The following is a 19,484-nucleotide window of genomic DNA, read 5'->3' as shown; positions in this document are numbered from 1 at the left end:
CATTGTCTTTGTTCTGTTATCTTGTTACATCTGTTACAGGCAGAATTGTTTTAGCAACTTTCTAATCTACCTTGTTTCAAAACGTCAGCAGTTTCAAGATCTCTCATCTGACATAGAAGCACCGGCACTAACATGTCTAAGGCCGCCTGCGCATAAGGCATTTACAGAGAGCGATGATCGCTCAAACAACAGTTCGAGTAACAGCTTTGAGCGATCATTTTGCATAGACTATTAAGTAGCTACTTAAGAGCAATTAAGTGTGAAAATGAAGCATTGGCTGAAAACAGTTAATAGTCCGAGGGCTCTTATCTGCGCTCAGAACCTTTGTTCTCCAGCGGGAAAAAATGCTATCAGCACTCCCCATGGAGAACTTCTAATAAGGCTGACTGCCGATTTTCAGGTTGGCCTGAATTTAACGATCACCTAGCAGCGCACAATGGCTGCACGTTTAGACGCAACGATTTTCGCTAAAACAATCGCTTTTTAGCTGGGTTTTTTGAGCGATCATCGCTTCGTGTAAATGGGCCTTTTAGGTGGATTTTGCTGCGTAATCCGTGGCGGGTGCCCGTATCCAATCCCGTGCGTAGCGTGCTATGGGAAATTCCTCCTGCGCACAAGTAGAAATCAATAGCAGTTTCCGCTCGCAGAGGTAACAGCTTCCACACAAACGGCTTCTATTGAAGTCAATGGAAGACGTCTGATCCACGGCCCGTACAGAATTAACATCGCGGACAGGTCGCGGATTCCGCATCATCGCCTAGCGACGGCGCTGGGAAAAAAATAACTGGGAAAAAAATCTCTAACGAGAGGTCCATCGGCGTCCGTGAAAATAGTGGTATGCTCGGACGCTGGTGCTGTCCAGGTCAGATTCCACTGCAGTAACCCGCATGCTGCATCCGGCCCTGCCGCGGACAGGCGGCCTGACCCATTACTAATCAGATGAATTCAGCAATTCAGAGCTAAAGACAATTTTTTACAAGTATCTACGCCAATAGCCAATAGTGAAGTATATTAGCCTGCTAGCTGTCAGATACACTTATATCACTCATGTTACAGCAGCGTCTCCTCCGCTGGGCGTCAGCGCTGCCATGGTGCCCTCGGTGCCCAGAAGGCAGTGTTGACATAATCAGGTCTAAGAACACAGCCATACGGTTATTGTTAATAAGCCATTCCTTCAGACAGATGAGACAAGTGGCCAAAGAGTATAAAAAGGTCAGGGCTGTTGTATATTCGAGCGCTGTCTAGTTGTACAGTTTTAGCTGTGGTGCCAAGTATATAGCGGGTGCGGAGAACTACCCATGGCTTGTGGATGCACAATAGCATTAGGTGCCCATAGCCCTTACCGCTGGCATTATTATGGTAGCATTAGCATAAAGCAAACTGTGCCTCTCCTCCGCTTTGGTGTTTGATGATCTGATCACATTGCACAAATTCAACACATTAGTGAAGAGGACGCGGCACTATACAGCGCTGCCATGTGACAGTGTTACATACCGGTGTGCAGCCCTGCCCATTCCTGCAGCTGAGCATTGTGGACGTGCCACCACCCGCTCGGGTCACTTCGCTGACAAATCCCTGATGATCAGTTGCAATGACTCAGATATTTTTGGAAGGGCTTTCCACAAGTCAGGGTTTACACATCACGGTTAATGATTTCTAGTCTACCCAATGTAGATGGCAGATAAACCTGATAACCTCAAGGCTGAAGCGTATCCCCCCCCCCCACAGATGACATTTATCTCATGTGAACAAGTTAGACCACCTTTACACGGAATGATTCAGATTCTCGTTGGATCGCGGGAAACTGATTGACGATCGTAGATTCCGGCAGCGACTGAATGCCCAACGATAATCGTCCATTGTAAAAGGAACCCAAGATCAATAAGTGCCTGATAGTTGGCCCACCTACCCATCAGTAGAACCAGGGGGCCTGAGCATGACCATCATGGAGTCTTGGTTGAGCCTGTGCCCTGCCACTCCATTCACTGTCTGTGGACTGATGGAAAAAGTTGAGCGCTGTACTCTGCTGTCTCCATTACTCCCATAGACTGTGAATGGATCAGCATCCTACGGACTTGACTGCCAATCCATTCAAGCTCCTCCTCACTGGCAGCGAGAAGAAACGGGAGACTTGAGTCCCCCATTACAGTAATAAGCGAGAAAAAAATAGTGGCATCTTCTGTTTCACTGCGTTTTCCCTGAGCGGAGGTCTCCATTAATGTAGCGTTTTTCTGCGATCACGAGCGGAGACTATTTGTTTACCACCATGGTACTCCTGCGGCGTAAATCCACGGGCGTATCCCGCTCCGTCCATGGGCATGGGCCCTTAGGCCTCCACACGGGCAACAAAGTCGCGTTGCTACAATGCTACACGTCACATGTATGAGAAGCCCATACTTTCTTATGGGTTACATTACACACGTGATGTTTTGTAGCATGCAACAACTAGACACAAAAACCTCGCGGGTCCGGCGATATGCCCGCGATTCGTGAAGTTTTGTAGCCCATGTTTCCCTATGAAGCCTTCCTCTCTGTTGCATCGCACAAAAACGCGGTTTTAATGCATTGCAATGCAACTTTGACAGTTCAAATGCTGCTGTCAAAGCTATAATCTAAGCCCTAACTGCAGAAAAAACAATACACATACATCACCTTAGACACGCTGTCAGCCCGGCCGCATCTTCTCCCCAGGTCCCGGCACTGATCTTCTTCTTCTCTTCTGGCCGGGGATTCAAAAATCCCCGGCTGCTGGAAGCTCTGGCTGTGATTGGCTGCTGCGGGAGAGGTGATGTCTACTTTTTTTTTTCCCTTTAGTTACAGTTTATTTTTGGAGTAGGGCTTATATTTCTAGCCCCCCCACTCCCCTCCCGAAAATCCTTGCATGTGATGCTAGTGACTTTGTAGCGCTACAAAATTGGAGTATTTTGGCGAGAAGGCGCAACGATGCGATATTGCTGTGATTTTCTCTGGCTTGTATTTTGCGGGAGGAGCTGTATTTTTCAATGATACTATGTAATGCAGCATATAATATACTGAAAAACTTTTTTACATTTCTTTGGGAGAGTATTGTTTTTATAACCTACACATATCAGCAAAACTGACGTGATAACTTGATTCTGTCGGTCATTGTGATCGTTACAATACCAAATTTTATATCGTTTTTAAAAAAATCTTTAGTCTTTTTTAGTCGTTCCAAAGAAGGGGTTGTATGAGGGCTCGTTTTGTAAGGGATCATCTGTGGTTTCTATTGGTACAATTCTACATACTACTTTTGGATCTCTTTTTATAAATTTTTTTTTTTCTAGGCTGGCTGTCCATGGGCGATAATTCATACCGTGGTCAGTGGCGATAAATCACGTGTGGATCACGCTTGAAAAGCTTTCCATAGGATAACTAGGGAAAGCACAGCCCGATGTACACGAGTGGGAAATTCATTGCGTCTCGTCTAAAAACTGCGGCATGTCGCCACAATCCTATCCTAATGATAGGTTAATCGCGGTGACTTTAAAACCCCCCCTCGGCGGAAATCTGCTCGTGAGAATCCGCCCCGCCCGTGGACAGGCGGCCCGTGAGAAAGGGTGACCAAAAAAAGCGCAGTTCTGGCATTGTATATTTGTTTTTCCTGACGACACTCACCGTTTGGGTTAAATAATGCAGTATTTTGACAGATCGGACTTCTATGAACGTAGCGACACCAGATATTTCTTCTGTTTTTTTTTGTTTTGAGGGGACTTGAACTTATGATTGTCTGATCGCTCCTACATTATAATGCAATAACATAGTATTGCATTATACTGTATTCCGACAGGCTGTTGATTCAAGACGTTCCACAGGCACTCTTTAATAGTTATTTATGGCAGCCCTGGGGGCCTCCAGAAGGCCATGGGATGCCATGACAGCTGAATGGCACCTCGCAGTCTCTTTGCGAGGGGATTGTTCTGAACACCGAGAAGGCCAATCGGGGTATTTAATTGCCACTGTCAGAATATCCAGTGGCATTTTATGGGTTAACAGCTGAGATCAGCGCGAACGCTGATCACAACTGCCGCAGCCAGCCGACACCCAGCATGTATGGGGTGGGATCAGCTCCCCATCCCGCTCAATACAAACACGAACCCAGAGGATGGATGGTACTTCTCTAGGGTTATGGGGTTAATTATGGAGATGTGCTGACGACCCCCGCAGTGTAGGGAAATACGATAGAGGAGCCGCGGCGCCTAACTATGGGCTCTTCATCCTAACGGTTGGTGGTGGGGTCTTGGCCGTCGGGCTCCCACTGATCAGGAAGTGATGGTATATCTTAGATCACATTAAATATCATCGTCGGACAGTCCCTTGAATAAAAATGTTTACCGTATTTATGCTTCGCTTTCTTTGTAATGTGAGCCCGGCCGTGACCCTGTGTACGCCACGTAATGCACTACGTATAACCGCACACTCACGCAGACGGTCATGCGCAGTACACCTTCTTGGTTTGTTTGTTTATATTTCCTGCACCCCCACTTAGCGATGATGCGGATACTTACAGCCCATATGTAATGTAATTGCATATGGGCTGCGGATATATCCACGACCGTGGAGAACAATGTATTTCATGGATATCCGCGGTAAAATAGAACATGCTGCGTTCTATTTTCTGCTAGCAGATCTCGCAGTTCTGGCCCGCTAATGTGTGCAGAATTGTGTAATCCAGTGCATTTGATTGATCCGTGTATTACTGCAGATTGCGTCACGTGAGACCGGCCTCGGGGTGCATTCACACAGCCATGAGCATATTTCAACACATGAATATGTAGAGTGTTCACGGGCCGAAATATGCTGATATCTTAGCGTGTTTCTGCTACATGTTTTTTTACATGTGTAAATACGCAACCTATTTGTGCACGTAAAAAAAAAAGCACTCAAAATCCCATTGATTGTGTGTGCAAATGCGCAGTTTTTTTCTGCGTATTTACACACGCTCTTTGATTTCAGTGGGTTATTACGCTGCGTAATATGCAGCGTAATAGCCCATTGCAGCAAGAAGGAGTGCAATCTCCCGCCAAAATCTGAACTCAATGGTGTGGCCTCGCTGCAAATCCACGCACGAGTGGGTGATGTCACCGCTAATTTTTTAGCGCTTGCGCAGAGCATTTAGACAGGCAGATTATCGCTCACTTCTCGCTCAGCGCTTCACGTGATGCAGGGACCGTTAACACGTAGCGAGAAGTCAACGATCCAGTGATTATTTTGTCGCTGTTTGAAAGTGAGCGACAAACCAAAAGTAAACGACGGCTTGGCATTTAGACATAACGGTTATAACGCATTTTTGTTCGTTTGAGCGAATTTCGTGCAATAATTGTCCCGTGTAGATGGCCCGTGAGAAATGCCGTAGACGTGCTTGTATCTGGAATGTATAGGAAATGATGGCATCTAATTTGTACACACTTTGTCTAAATGAATCGTCCTAAAGGCCCATTTAGACACAACGATTATCGCTCAAAATTTGCGCAAAATCTGTCTTTTGAGCGATAATCGTGTCTAACTGCTCTGACATCGTGCAGTTTTCGTTAAGCCGTCGCTCATCATTGTCTTTCAGCATGCTGAGCCTTATCAGGAGTTCACAGCTGGATACAGCTGATACTATTGTTTCAGCTGTATCCTGCTCCCTGATAACACGCGGCGTATAAAGAACAAAGCGGTCCAGCTGTGTCTAAATGGGCCTCAAGTCTCTTGTCACATTTTCTATTGTGATACATCCATTTATTGGCTGCGGCTCATCACTGTGCAGATAACAGTTGTCCTTCCAGGAGATGCCATGTGTCCATTACAGACCTTTATATAATCAGAAACTCGTGGGGGTGACTGTAATAGAAATAGAAGAATATTTAATTACCGACAATAATTAAATCTCATCTCAAGCTTGTCAGTAAGGCCCCCTGTCCACGGGCATTGCGAAGTCCCGCTGGAGCCGCCGATTCTCCGCCGGTCAGCCCTATCTGATAGGCTGGCTGCGGACAATTGGGGCAGTTGCCCGTCGTGAGCAGAGAATCGCAATGATTCTCCGCTCGTGGACAGGTGGCGGCACTTTCCATTGCAACGCCTGTGGACAGGCACCCTAAAAGTGTCAATCATTAAGATGATTGGATTGCTTTGTAGCATCCATGGAGCCCTGACAGAATGTAATCTGAGATAAATGAATCTTTTTTTTTAGTTTTTAGCTACTTTTCTCTGTTCATTGCAATCCTTTTATCGGAAGGCTTTGCAGAACTGGGACTGAAGACCGAAATCTCCGAAGTATGATGATGACTTGATATAACACCCTGATGTTGTTCTTCTTGTACCTTTGCAGGTTCAGACGTGGTAACATTCTGGATCTCAGCTGACCTCCAAGAATCTCCCTGCCCTGAGCCAATGCTGGATCTGGAGGTTGTGCCAGAGAGATCCCTGGGCAACCAGCAATGGGAATTTACCTTAGGTAAATGATGATAGCTGCAATAACTGTAGTCCATTGGGGCCCTTCTACAAGGGTTGATCGGTGACCTAGTAAGTTGATCAACAATCATTAACTGCTGTTTACATGCAGCAACCATTGTACCGTAGGAAGATGAACAATCATTAATGCAATCATTCAACCGCATACAGTTTGCATTTTTCAGCAGTACATTGCTTACACGGGGATGTGCTGCCGAAAAGCAGTGTTATTTATGTGTTCACATGTTGCAAAGACATAGAGACAGGTTAGACCGTAATGTGGGAATACACTCTTTGATTCATTGTGTCCAGGTAAGTATGTTATACTGTAAAGTTGTGGGCAAAATTGGTAATATTGAGGGGTAAATCCTTTAAAGGGCATCTGTCATCACCTTTGAGTTCCATAAACTATGTTATGGGGTTCAAAGATGAGGACATGGGGTACTGGGGAGCTGCTTCCTATACTCTCCTGGTCCCCTCTTCCAGCACTGTGCTCCCTATTAATCAGCATGCACACACAGCTTTGTGAAAAGAGACCGGCTGTGTGTGCGCTGATCTCTCAGGGGTACAACGCTGGAGCGGGGAACCCAGTGACTATAAAGAGCAGATCTCCGTCTCCTGACCTTTGAGCCCCATAAAGATGTTTATGGGGCTCAAAGGTCAAGAAACATCGCTGGTGCATCTCCCGATGTTATTGGAAAGTCACTATTGGAGAGCTTAAACCGACCGTGTAACTATTCACCTCTCCTCCAATCCCCCGCGGCTCCTCTTCAGCATAAGGCCTCCTGCACACGGGTGGAAATTCTGCGGCGGGATTTCCCGCAGAATTTCCGCCCGTGCCCATTGCCATGGGATTGCATTAGATAATGCAATCCTATGCAGACAGCTGCGATTTAACCACGTGTAAACTCGCACGGTACACAAATCGCGGCATGTCCTATTTCTATGTAAGCCTCTATGCGGCAGCCGGCACATAGCAGAGTGGGGAGACGCCGGAGCAGGTGTGCCACAGTGATCACGGCTCGCATTCTGCTGCGAGAATTCTTGCAGTGGGATCCGACCCGGCCGTCTGCTGGAAGCCTTACAATTCGATGGACCATGGTGAGTGATATCTATGCTAGACATGAGCAGTCTTCTGCTTCTGTAACAGTCACATACAACACGTGTGTACTGCTGGGATCATGGCCTCTGGTGTGACCCTAGTGAGGAAATAATACTTGGGCTCAGTATCCTATCTAGCGGGACGGTCGCACGGCACAGCTGCTCTGAATGTATGAATTTTCCACTCTTCTGTCTTGTTTGGAAGTGGATTCATTGTATCGCTCGCCCTCCTTCCTGTTAGCACCCTCCCTTATGTAACTTGCCTTGGTTCATTTTTTTGCGCGTTACATGAGGTATAGACACAGAACAATGGGAAAAGCAGGAGGACATTAATGTATATATTGTAGATGTGAAGCATAAGGAATAGGAGTTATATAATATATCAGGAACATCCTGATCCTGTTTTATGAACTTTTTGGCACATGTCTCATGGCACCTCCTGATGGAAGGACTGGGGCCGCCCATTTCCTGTGTAGTTGTGACTCTATGAACATCCTAGGATGAGTCATTTTGGGAGCAGCTATCTTACCCCTATTATAACCATTATAGAGAAAAGCCTCATCACTTTGGGAACTCCCTGCTCTGTATGAAGGCCATTATTTCATACTGTAAAGCTTTACAGTATGGGAAATAATGTACTTAGTCTTCTAACATATGCGTAACATGTAGATACAATATCTAAGCGGTATACTGCAGTACTTCTTGCTGCGGCTTCTCCGTTTTCTCTGCCAGTATCACATGATAGGAGTTTTACTTTCATAACAGCTGGAGAGCCGTAGATTGAAGAAGGCTGCATTGTACTGTACAGTATCATCAGCTTATCTCCCTTGTCCTCGGTCTCTGGCGTGTCTCCCTTCTCCGGACCCCAGGATAGCCCCTTTATTCTGGTCTATTTTGAAAGATGACTATCAGCTTGTCGGTCACCATTGTGACTCCCCTGTTCTCCTCAGTCCTCAGCATGGCTCCAGTCATCTTCTCCTCAGCCCACATCTTAGCTTCCCCTCTAATTCTACCCACCATAGCTAACTTGTTTTCCTCCAAATGAATGCTCCTCCTTCAGCCGGTAATGGCAGACTTTACTGCATTTAGAGCTTGACAAGTGCCTCCGCTAGCTCTTTACGGTCTTCCAGTAAGTGGAGTATTGCTCCTCAGCACTATATTCAGTAGTCAGGAGATGCAACGTTGCAGGAAAGCAGGAAGTATGAGGATTGACAGCTTGACAACTGCCTCGTCCCCTCCAATCGCCTCCCATCTTCTCAGTCTTATGCACTGCATTTTATTTTATGGGACATAGCAGTGCAGAATAGGGTCCGTTAACCCCTTAATCACGCGGACCACTTTTTTTTTTTTTCTATTTTCATCCACCCCACCCCCTACCCTTTTAAAAAAAATCGTACCCCCTTTATTTATCCATCGGCATCGCTCTATGAAGGTTTGTTTGAAAAAGAAACAACATTCCGCCATCTTTCGGTGCGTCTTGTTTCTACGGCGCACAAACTGCAACAAAAATGTCATGGTAACTTTATTCTATCGATCAGTACGATTACTATGATAACAAACTTGTATAGTTTTTTTTTTCTGCAGTACTGCTTTTATTTATTTTTTAAAGGACATTTATTTTTTTTACGTTTTCTGCCACCATCTTCTGCGCGCAATAACTTTTTTTTTTCGTCACCATAGTTATGCAAGGGCTCATTTTTTGCAGGATATTCTGTAGTAAATGTACGTCCTGGAGCGGGAAGGGGTTAAATATAGCAGGGAGGATCCCAGCAGAAGAATAAAACTGTTCACACATCTCCGGCCCCTTTACCTTCTGTATCACCCCATTATCTGTAGTATGTAAGCTCGTTGGAGCAGGACCCTCACCCCTATTGTTTCCATCAATTGATTACTATGTAACCGTGGTTTTTGTATCTTTGTTTTTTGCATCTGTTCTCCCCCTGTATTGTAAGCGCTGCGGAATTTGTTGGTGCTATATAAATAAAGATTATTATTATTGTCTGGGGAAAAACCCAAATGTTACAATAGGGGAGCAAATATGCTTTTTGATTGATGAGGGGGGAGGGGGGGGGGGGGTTTAACATGAACAAACTATTGCGTTCGTGTGGGCAATAAAGCACCAAGGCTCCTTGTGTCTTGCAGTCCCTGCTCTAGCAAGACACTAAACAGGACACTACACACACAGCAAGCTGCGAGCTGAGCAGACACTACTCGGGCAGCGAGCTGAGCAGACACTACTCGGGCAGCGAGCTGAGCAGACACTACTCACACAGTGGACAAGACTGTGAAAATACAGCTTCCTCATTACAGAGGGGTGGGGTATATATCTACCCCCGGACCTAGGGGATTGGCTGACCTGAACAACCACACCCAACCAGCTCAGTTAACCCTCACCTGTGCAGGGCTGTAGCTCTGGTTCTGTAATGGCTATGGACATGCTTTTGTTATCATTTTGAAGCTAAGAATTCTACATTTAACAGCGTTTTGTGTCTTTTTAAAGCTAAAACGAGCTTTGTTAGGCCTCATGCACACAGGCACAAACAGACTCTGCCGCTGACTCCTGCCCGCAGATATGGGCATTAAAAGACAGGTTCCTACCTCTCTTGATCCAGCGCGGGTCTCCTCCGTGCCGGCCGGATCTTTTTTTCTTCAGCCCGGCCGATGCGTCGAGCACATGCGCAGTGCCTTTTATTTTTTTTAATACTCCCGCTTTCCCGCGGATGCGCGGCACGTCCACAGGTACAGCTTTGGGTGTTCCGCAGCAGGGACAACTTCCATTGACTTCAGTGGAAGCCGTCCCTGCGGGATCCGCAGGAAAATAGAGCATGCTGTGATGAAGCGCCCACGAATAAAATCTGCTTGTGTGCGTGGAGAGAGGACTCCCCACATACATCCATGGGCACATTGAGCAGCGGATCGCCCGTGCCTGCTGACAAGTGCTGAATCTGCTGCTCAGTTTGCCCCGTGTGCAGGAGGCCTCAGTGCTAAACTGCAATGTACTTTTCCTGCAGAGCTCCTCCAATCCCGCTAGGGGTTAAAGAGGGCCACTGTACGTGGGCTATAATCTAGCTGCGTACTGGTCACAGAAAAGTGTCATCTTTGTGATCAGGGGTCTCCTGCATCCCTCTCCTCTGTAAACCACTAATACATAAGTACCCATAAGGAACAATTGTGTCTGAAATGCTTTTTGGGGTTGTCAACCACATGAATGATCTGACACGTGACCGGTCTTTTGTATGCCACCTATTTTTGATGTGACGTGTTTGTTACATCTTTATTACTTTGCTTATTTCTGTGGACGTCTAGAACGGAGTCTTCTGTAATATTGACCTAAATGAGTACAAACAATCTAGGTAAGCATCCCTTTTCTTTTACAGGAATGCCCCTGGCTCAGGCAGTATCCATTCTCCAGAAGCACTGCAGGACCATCCGGAATGTGCAGAACCTCTATAGCGAGCAGGTAGGTCACCCTGAACCATAACGGAAAAATACTTATCTTCGGTTTAGTGAAATCTATTGCAGATTTCCTACTCTAGTAATTTGAATGCTATAGTCTTCTCTTTTTCCAGGGCAGATCAGGAAACGGCAGATATTATTTTCACTAACGAACAAAGTTTCACCATTGAAAATAAATATTTTAGTTTCCTCCTTCGATTCTATGGAGTCTTTTCTAAGTACAGTAATATTCCCCACATTGACTGTCACTGGGCTCCTGAATGGCAGACCTGCGTAGTCATGCAGCAGAGCAGCTTGTGGGATGTATCTGTGCTGAACTACACCGCTTACCACTCAGGATTCTAAGAAGGCTGGACTGGAATGCCTTTAACCTCTGAGGGATCCGGCTTTTTTTTTCTTATTCATTTTCGGTTTTTCCTCCCGAATTCTAGAAAGTCATAAGTCTCTTAATTATCCGTGGACGGGAGCCATCTGGGGCTTGTTTTTTTGAAGGAATAGTTGTATTTTATTCTAATCCATACTGAAAAACTTTAAAAAAATCTCTAAGTGGAGCAAAATGGAAAACAAGAAAAAGAAAGGGGATAGGTATATGTGTGTGTGTGTATATGTATATATATATCATTTTTTCCATTTCTCTCCACTCAGAAATTTGTTAATTTTTTTTTTGCTTTACTTCCTTTTGAATAACAAAATTATTGGAATCTGTGGAAAAAAGTAGAATTCTTTTCTGCCGCCATCTTCTGACTGCCATAACTTGTTTGTTTTTTCATTGACATAGTTGTACGATGGCTTGTTGTTTTTTTTCTGCAGGTCTTCCTGTAGTTTCTATTGTTCCCATTTTTGAATATGAACGACTTTTGATCACTTTTTCTCCTTTTTTTTTTCTTTTCTTGGAGATGAGGTGACCAAGAAAGTACAATTCTGACGTGCGGGGCAAATAATGCATTACTTTGATAGACCAAACTTTTATGGCTGCAGCGATACCAATTGTGTATGTTTTATTGCATTGATTTTTTTTAAATTCTAAATATAGTAAAAGGGTTTTTTGTAACACTTTTATGTTTTTAAAAAAAAACCCCAAAAAACGTATTATTAAACTTATTTTTACTTTTTTTTTTTTTTAGACACCACATGGGATTTGATATTGCGATTATTTGATTACTTGTGGAGTATAATGTAATATTATAGTATTACATTATTCTGCGATCTGACAGGCATCTGGGGCCCTTACAGAATATGAAAAAGGCCAAAATGAATGGAGCAGCAGTTGAGCGTATGTGCTGGGGCTCCATTCATTTACCAGGTCTTGTACTCCGTCATCTCATAGAACAGAATTCTCATAAAATTCACTTTTTACTAACTGATAGAAGAGAGTGATGGCAAAACAAATGTGCTCGCATTTCACATCTGATTCAGCTTTGCTGTGAACAAGGCCGAATGGATGATTGTTCTGTGTAGACCAAAGTTTGTACATGTATTGTAGTGAGGTATAACATTCGTCTTGTTTGCTGTATTCTAGTGTCCCCTGAATCATGACCTCATCCTCAGCCTGACTCAGGACGGGATCAAACTGCTGTTTGATGCTTATAATCAAAGGCTAAAGGTGAGAAGCTGCTGTATATCCAATACAGATGGAAGGACGCCTCCAGAGCCAGGTCACACTGACATCTCACATCTTTCTGTTTTCAGGTGATAGAAGTCTATGATTTGTCAAAAGTAAAATTAAAATACTGGTAAGTGCGGACACTGGGACCTGTCTTAAAAAATAATTACTGTTTTAATTCCACCGTGCTGCATGATATTTTACAGAAGACATATCCTAGAAGTGTTATCACTGTTTCTGCAGAAGTACACAGGCCCAATGTTCACGGGCAAAATAGAACTAGTAAACCATGCGGGTCTCCCACAAGCGTGATCCGCACCCCTAGGGAATCATTGGACACCCGCAGGTAATTAAATACATGCGGATGTCATTTTCCTCTGGCATGTGGATCGCACACGGAAGACACCCGCAGCATGCTCCATTTTGTGCAGTTTTCCCACACGGACGGCTCCCGCGGCTTCCATTGAAGCCTATAGAAGCCGTCCGGTGCCGCGGCACGGACGCAGCTGTCACTGTGTCTGTGCTGCAGGAAAGCAGGAGTTAAAAAAAAAAAAAAAAGTGCACAGCGCATGCGTGCGGAGCACATCCACCGGGCAGAAAAAAGAAGATCCGGCCACGACGGAGGGGAGACTCGCAGCGTCCGGACAAGTGAGTATTATCTTTTTCTTGGCCTCATGTCTACGGGCCAGGAGAAACCCAATACGGGATTCTGCACGTGCAATCCGTGTGTGCCCGAATTTACCCGTGGACATTAGGTCTTATGAACAGGACTGCAGATATATAATGCAGAATATATATACTTTGGATATGTTTATTATTGTAAAAAGATCACGTGTCTTATGTATTAGTCAGTCACAGAAAAATTAAGCTTTGTGGGCTCTTTTTTTTTTTTTTATAATGGAAGGCTGGGTAACCACAATATTGCAAAATACTGTGTGCATCTATCATTTAATCAGATAAAGGGGTTGTACAAGAATACACTTTTAAAAGGCGTGGTGGGGTCTCATTGCTGAGATCCCCACCAATCCTGAGAGCAGGGTCCCAAATCCTCCTCGCCTCGCCACTGTATTATGCTGCACCCACTTGCAGTGACATCAGATTGAATGGAGCATTGGACAGCATTGCTCAAGCACCGCTCCATTTAATCTCCTCACTACGAGGGGTCATGGTGAGCAGGAGGGAGGACACGGGATCCCCATTCTCAGAATCGGTGGGGGTCTGAGCACTGATAAGTGATAAAATTGTATTCTGGTAAGTCCCTTTAATGGCTCTAAAAATGATACATGGGTAGAACAGACGACACAGGAGCAGCTGCATCTCTCCTGTATCTAGTGACTGATGCTACAGTAGATATGCTAATACATTCATTGTCAAGAAAAATCAAGCACCTAGAAGGAGTTGTCGAAATCGAATGAAACTTAAGGGGCCCCATGCCAGATTAGTTGGTTGCATAGAGCATCCTGGGTGCCGAGATGGAACTTTATGTCTTCTCAAATCTGGAGAGGGAATGAGCCCGTCGGGACATTTATACACAGGTCAAAGGCAACAGCAGGCTCCGCCAATCAAAGGCCATGCCCACCTGGTATCTGCTTCAAGATAATCCACCAATTTCATAGACAGTCACCTTTCTTAATTTTTCTGCCTGGATTTGGGGGTCAACAGCTGCCTCACAAGGCAGGACAGGAATCAAGGGAACCCCATTCAGGTGATAGGTCTAGGTCTCCGACTTCAGGCTCAATCTATCCGGCATTTATGGCGCATTCTATGGATCTCTAAGGTCTGTTCACATGTAGATGATCTGCTGCAGATTTTGGTGACTTGGTTCTTTGCCCTCTAATTTGCCCCATTTCTCCTCTTTCTCTGATAGTCACCTATTATTTAATTTCTACTAATGACATCTGTTTTTGTTGTTCCAGTGGCGTTCACTTCAACTCGCAGGCCATAGCTCCCACTATAGAGCAAATAGATCAGTCCTTCGGAGCGACACATCCAGGAGGTAAAAACATCTCGTGCCCGTTTATGTATTGGTTGTTTCCGGCATACAACCAAAGTAATCTGCGCTTATGTGTATTACAGTATATAACTCAGCAGAACAACTGTTTCACCTCAACTTCCGCGGTTTATCTTTCTCTTTTCAACTGGATTCTTGGACGGAAGCCCCCAAATATGAGGTTAGAAATCTGTCTCTGCGTCACTGGTGCATCTGTAGCATTATTTATATCAAATTAATAACCTGGTATGTAACCAATATGTTAATGACTGTAAGAAGCAAGAACCAAATAATATATATTGTATTGCGGTATTTGATCTACATCCTTACAGTGACAAGATGTGTTTTACATGGTGATTGTATACATTGAGAACAAAGGCAAATTATTTTCTTTGCTTTAAAGCCCAATTTTGCCCATGGATTGGCATCGATTCAAATACCGCATGGAGCCATGGTGAAGCGCATGTACATTTACAGCGGTAACAGCCTCCAAGATACAAAGTAAGGAAGTGTTTCGAACTTCTTCAAGCATTTCTTTTATTTTTTTTTTCACATGGCGTCTTGTTAAATCCTGGTTTTCTATCCGGACAGAGCTCCCCCTATGCCTCTGAGCTGCTATCTGGGCAATGTGTACGCAGAAAGTGTTGATGTTCTGCGAGATGCATCTGGACCTTTAGGACTTAGACTCCGCCTGATCAGCACAGGTATTGTCAGACTTAATGCATTTCTGGAACATACACAAAAATATTTATGTACATTATGTGAAAAACGCACAAACCTCAACCATTTTTTCATTGTGATCTAGCACAGGGACATCATTGTTGCACAGTTTACAATTATACGCAATATATATCACTGTTGTGTGTAATAAAAGTCTTGCACAGTATTACCCAGGTTAGCATCACGTTTGTGATGTATGCTGGGAAAGTTCCCATTGTATACACTAAACATAGTTAGGGTTACATTAGCTAGATCAAGGCCAAAAGAGTGTCCTTTTTAGTCTTTGCCAGGCCAGTATGTATCAGCATACAGCTAAAATTATGTGGAATAGTGTTTTATGAAACACTTTTCTATACAGCAGCATCCAGGTAGAAAAAAAAGATAGTTACCTTAAACGTATTTTTTAATCCTAGAATCAGACTCTGTGGGTAATGGTTAGTAATGTGGGTAATGGCTAGTAATGTAGGTTATCTGTCTGAGGCAGCTTTCTGGCGTATACATTAAAAAGGCGTAATAAATATGATGTGAACAGAACCTAAACTAGACTCCTAATTTCATTAAAATTTCTTCTTTAAAGGGGTCGTCCAAATTTATACAACCTTTTACCTATTCAGTTGTATGCTATACACTTGTAAACTTTAGAAATCCGTTTCCTTCCAGCTGTTTAGTAATTCTTGAGATCGCAGGCACGGTTACTTAACTCGCATACTCCTTTTTTTGGCACTTCCAGTGACATTGTGTACATTTTTTGGCACTTCCAGTGACATTGTGTACATTTTTTGGCACTTCCAGTGACATTGTGTACATTCTTCATTAGTTCCAGCCGGGTCAATGAACACCGTGTCACTAGTAATGTAGCCTTCTTTGCCCGGCTGAATGTTCTGTTCAGTACTGTGTTCCTAGTGCATATGTAGTCTGTACATCAAGTTGCGCACGGACTTATCGGGGTTCCTGCAGTACACTGGTATTGCACCTGCCTTGTCTGTGGGTGAAGAGGGTGGCTACAATGAAAGGATGGGACACTATGGTGGGTGAGAGTAGCACTGGCATGGAAGCCAGCATTACTACTGCCAGAAGCTGAAGTATCCTGGAGCACAACAAAGCAAGTTTTGAAGCTGCTTTCTGATTGAAAGTGATCACATGACTTAATCTGAGACTTCAAGGAAACATCTTTGTTTGGAGTCAGAGAGCATATCATGAGAACATTTACCTTGCGGCTGACTCCCTGCGATGTGATCTCATCCAGTCCTATTAATTTGTATTATGCTTAGTTTAGTCCTCCATCATAAAAGGAGAGTGATTCTGACCCTATAGGGGTCACCCGGGGGCATAGTATTCTGTAACAGTTCGCTCATCCTGCAGTATTATAATCACAGATTACATACCCTTCCAGCCCTCCACTGTCGTCTCACCGATCCCTGATGAACTTCACACTTCCGGTAGCAGCAACAGAGTGCAGAAGAGTGAGTATGTGTTCTGTTGTCTTAATACTGCAGGCTGAGCAAAGTTTTACAGATTATTATGTCCCCGGATGACCCCTTTAAGATGAGCAGAGATCACTCCAGCCATCACTAGGAATATCTGCCCCTTGCTTTGTTCTGTACTTTAACCACTTGAGGTCAGATTGTGGGCAAAACTACACTATTTCATAAATAATTTTTTTACATGGAAGGAGTCTGCCAAAAAATGTAAAATAAATACATTCTGTCCCATTTCAAGTGTTTGATTATTGCACAGTTTCGTTGAAAATTGGACACCATTCTCCTGAGAAACACCAGACATATTATTCTTCCACTATAAAAGGCAGTTGTCAGGCCCCATATGGAATACCCTGAACAGTTCTGGACATCAGTACTCAGGCTAACAAAATTGGGATTTTTCACCCTGGAAAAAAGACGGCTAAGGGGCGATCAAATAACTATGTATAAATACATGAGGAGACAATACAAGGATCTCTGCCATGATCTGTTCATACCCAGGACTGCGACGGTAACAAGAGGGCATGCTCCACGTCTAGAAGAAAGCAGGTTTCATCACCATCCAAGAAGGGGGTTCTTTACTTTAAGAGCAGTGAGACTGTGGAACTCTCTGAGGATGTGGTGATGGCAAAATCCATAGAGGAGTTTAAGATTAGACATCTTTTTAGAGCGCTACAGCATTACAGAATATAGACCTTCAATAACCAGAAGGGTAGTTGATCCGGGGATCTTCTGACTTCTGGTCTGGGAGTCAGGTAGGAACTTTTCAAACGTTAATCCAGTGATTAGTCTGACTGCCATTATGGAGTCTGGAAGGAAGTTTTCCCTCCAAAATTGGGTAAATTGGCTTCTGCCTTCCTCTGGATCAACAAGGGGGGTGGAAACAGGCTGAACCGGATGGACATTTGCCTTTTTTCAGCCTAACCTACTATGTTACCAGGGTACAGAATTACTGGTATTAATGCGTTACTCGGATCCTGAACAAAACAGAGATGGCCGCATGAATAATTGGCTGATACATATTGTGTATTAGTAGGCATCATTAGTCTAAGACACTACATGCTGCTTTTGATTGGCCAGTGAATCCCACATGAGCAGCATTGGCCAGTCAGAGCAGCATGTGGTGTCTTAGACTAATGATGCATACTAATGAGTCTGATGATGCTCATGCATAATCTTATATACACATTCCCCCCCCCTTCTCTTTGCTCCAGGCATTAAAGGGGTTGTCCCGCGCCGAAACGGGTTTTTTTTTTTTAACCCCCCCCCCCCCCGTTCGGCGCGAGACAACCCCGATGCAGGGGTTAAAAAAACAAACAGCACAGCGCTTACCTGAATCCCGGCGGTCCGGTGTCTTCATACTCACCTGCTGAAGATGGCCGCCGGGGTCTGCTCCCTCCGTGGACCGCAGCTCTTCTGTGCGGTCCATTGCCGATTCCAGCCTCCTGATTGGCTGGAATCGGCACGTGACGGGGCGGAGCTACACGGAGTCGGCATCCTGCACGAGCGATCCCATTCATAAAAGAAGAAGACCCGGACTGCGCAAGCGCGGCTAATTTGGCCATCGGAGGCCGAAAATTAGTCGGCACCATGGAGACGAGGACGCCAGCAACGGAGCAGGTAAGTATAAAACTTTTGATAACTTCTGTATGGCTCATAATTAATGCACAATGTACATTACAAAGTGCATTAATATGGCCATACAGAAGTGTATAGACCCACTTGCTGCCGCGGGACAACCCCTTTAAGACGCTTCTCTGTGTGCTCAGTAACACAGAGCTGAATTCAGCATGTTTGCCACTATACTGCACTACCTGCAGCTGAGGGGTTCCGTCAGGTTCCTTTTAACCCCTTCCCGACATCCACCTTATATGTCAGTGTAGGGAGCAGGCTTGGAAACCGGTCGTTGACAGCTGACAATTTGCTGCAGCAAGCGGGTTTGGAGATGACTTCAATATCAGTTGTTTAATCAATTGGCACTCATCACAGCATTTAAATGGCCTCACAGAGGTAGCCGGCTCCCTCGGTTTGCCAAATGGCCTCCTGCAACAAGATTGTGTGGTGCTATTCAGTTATCATGAGAGCCTGAGATAGGGCTTAATACGTTGCCTGTAAATATACTGTAGTGCATAGTTCATATGATCAGATGATCACCAGTTTAATCACATATGAGGACTAAAAAAGTAGGAATAAGATTATTAAAGATTTTTAAAATTATTATTAGTGGATTAAGAACGTTAAAAGTTTAACCCCCTTCCCAGCTGTCACATCAAAAAATAGAAAAACCACGCTTTTTTGGTCACCCCGTATCAAAGAAAAAAATTGAATAAAAAACTATCAAAACGTTTTATGTACCCCCAAAAAATTACCCCTATCCTCACAACCACCCCCTCCTTCTCTGGTTGATTTTATTCAGTCATATTCCGCAGGAACAACAAAAATCCTCGTGTGGTGCAGAGTGCTAAGGCAACAGTATGCAGTCCTAAGCTCTCGTTCACAACCTGAAGGTTGTAAGTTCAATCACCACTTGGTTCAGGTAGCCGGCTCAAGGTTTATCTCAGCCTTCCATCCTTCTGAGGTCAGTAAAATGAGTACCCAGTTTGGTGGGGGGTAGTAAATAAATTACTCGAAAGCGCTGCAGAAGAAGTTGGCCCTATACAAATACCAAGATTTATATATTTTA

At 44.5% G+C, this 19,484-nt stretch overlaps 1 protein-coding gene across 1 annotated transcript in view; it reads left to right on the top strand.

Moving 5' to 3' along the window:
- The window catches only part of PHAF1 (phagosome assembly factor 1), a 51,852-nt gene that overhangs the window by 3,871 nt on the left and 28,497 nt on the right, over positions 1 to 19,484 (top strand). The window contains exons 2-9 of the mRNA XM_066583793.1: positions 6,332 to 6,457; positions 10,932 to 11,014; positions 12,530 to 12,613; positions 12,700 to 12,743; positions 14,530 to 14,609; positions 14,690 to 14,784; positions 15,007 to 15,104; positions 15,195 to 15,307. Coding sequence (XP_066439890.1) covers positions 6,394 to 6,457; positions 10,932 to 11,014; positions 12,530 to 12,613; positions 12,700 to 12,743; positions 14,530 to 14,609; positions 14,690 to 14,784; positions 15,007 to 15,104; positions 15,195 to 15,307 — 661 coding nt within the window. The 5' untranslated portion in view covers positions 6,332 to 6,393. The remainder of the gene's footprint in view (positions 1 to 6,331; positions 6,458 to 10,931; positions 11,015 to 12,529; positions 12,614 to 12,699; positions 12,744 to 14,529; positions 14,610 to 14,689; positions 14,785 to 15,006; positions 15,105 to 15,194; positions 15,308 to 19,484) is intronic.

This window comes from Eleutherodactylus coqui, chromosome 11 (assembly GCF_035609145.1).
Source record: "Eleutherodactylus coqui strain aEleCoq1 chromosome 11, aEleCoq1.hap1, whole genome shotgun sequence".
NCBI classification, from domain to species: domain Eukaryota; kingdom Metazoa; phylum Chordata; class Amphibia; order Anura; family Eleutherodactylidae; genus Eleutherodactylus; species Eleutherodactylus coqui.
This window is presented reverse-complemented; position numbering and strand designations above follow the sequence as displayed.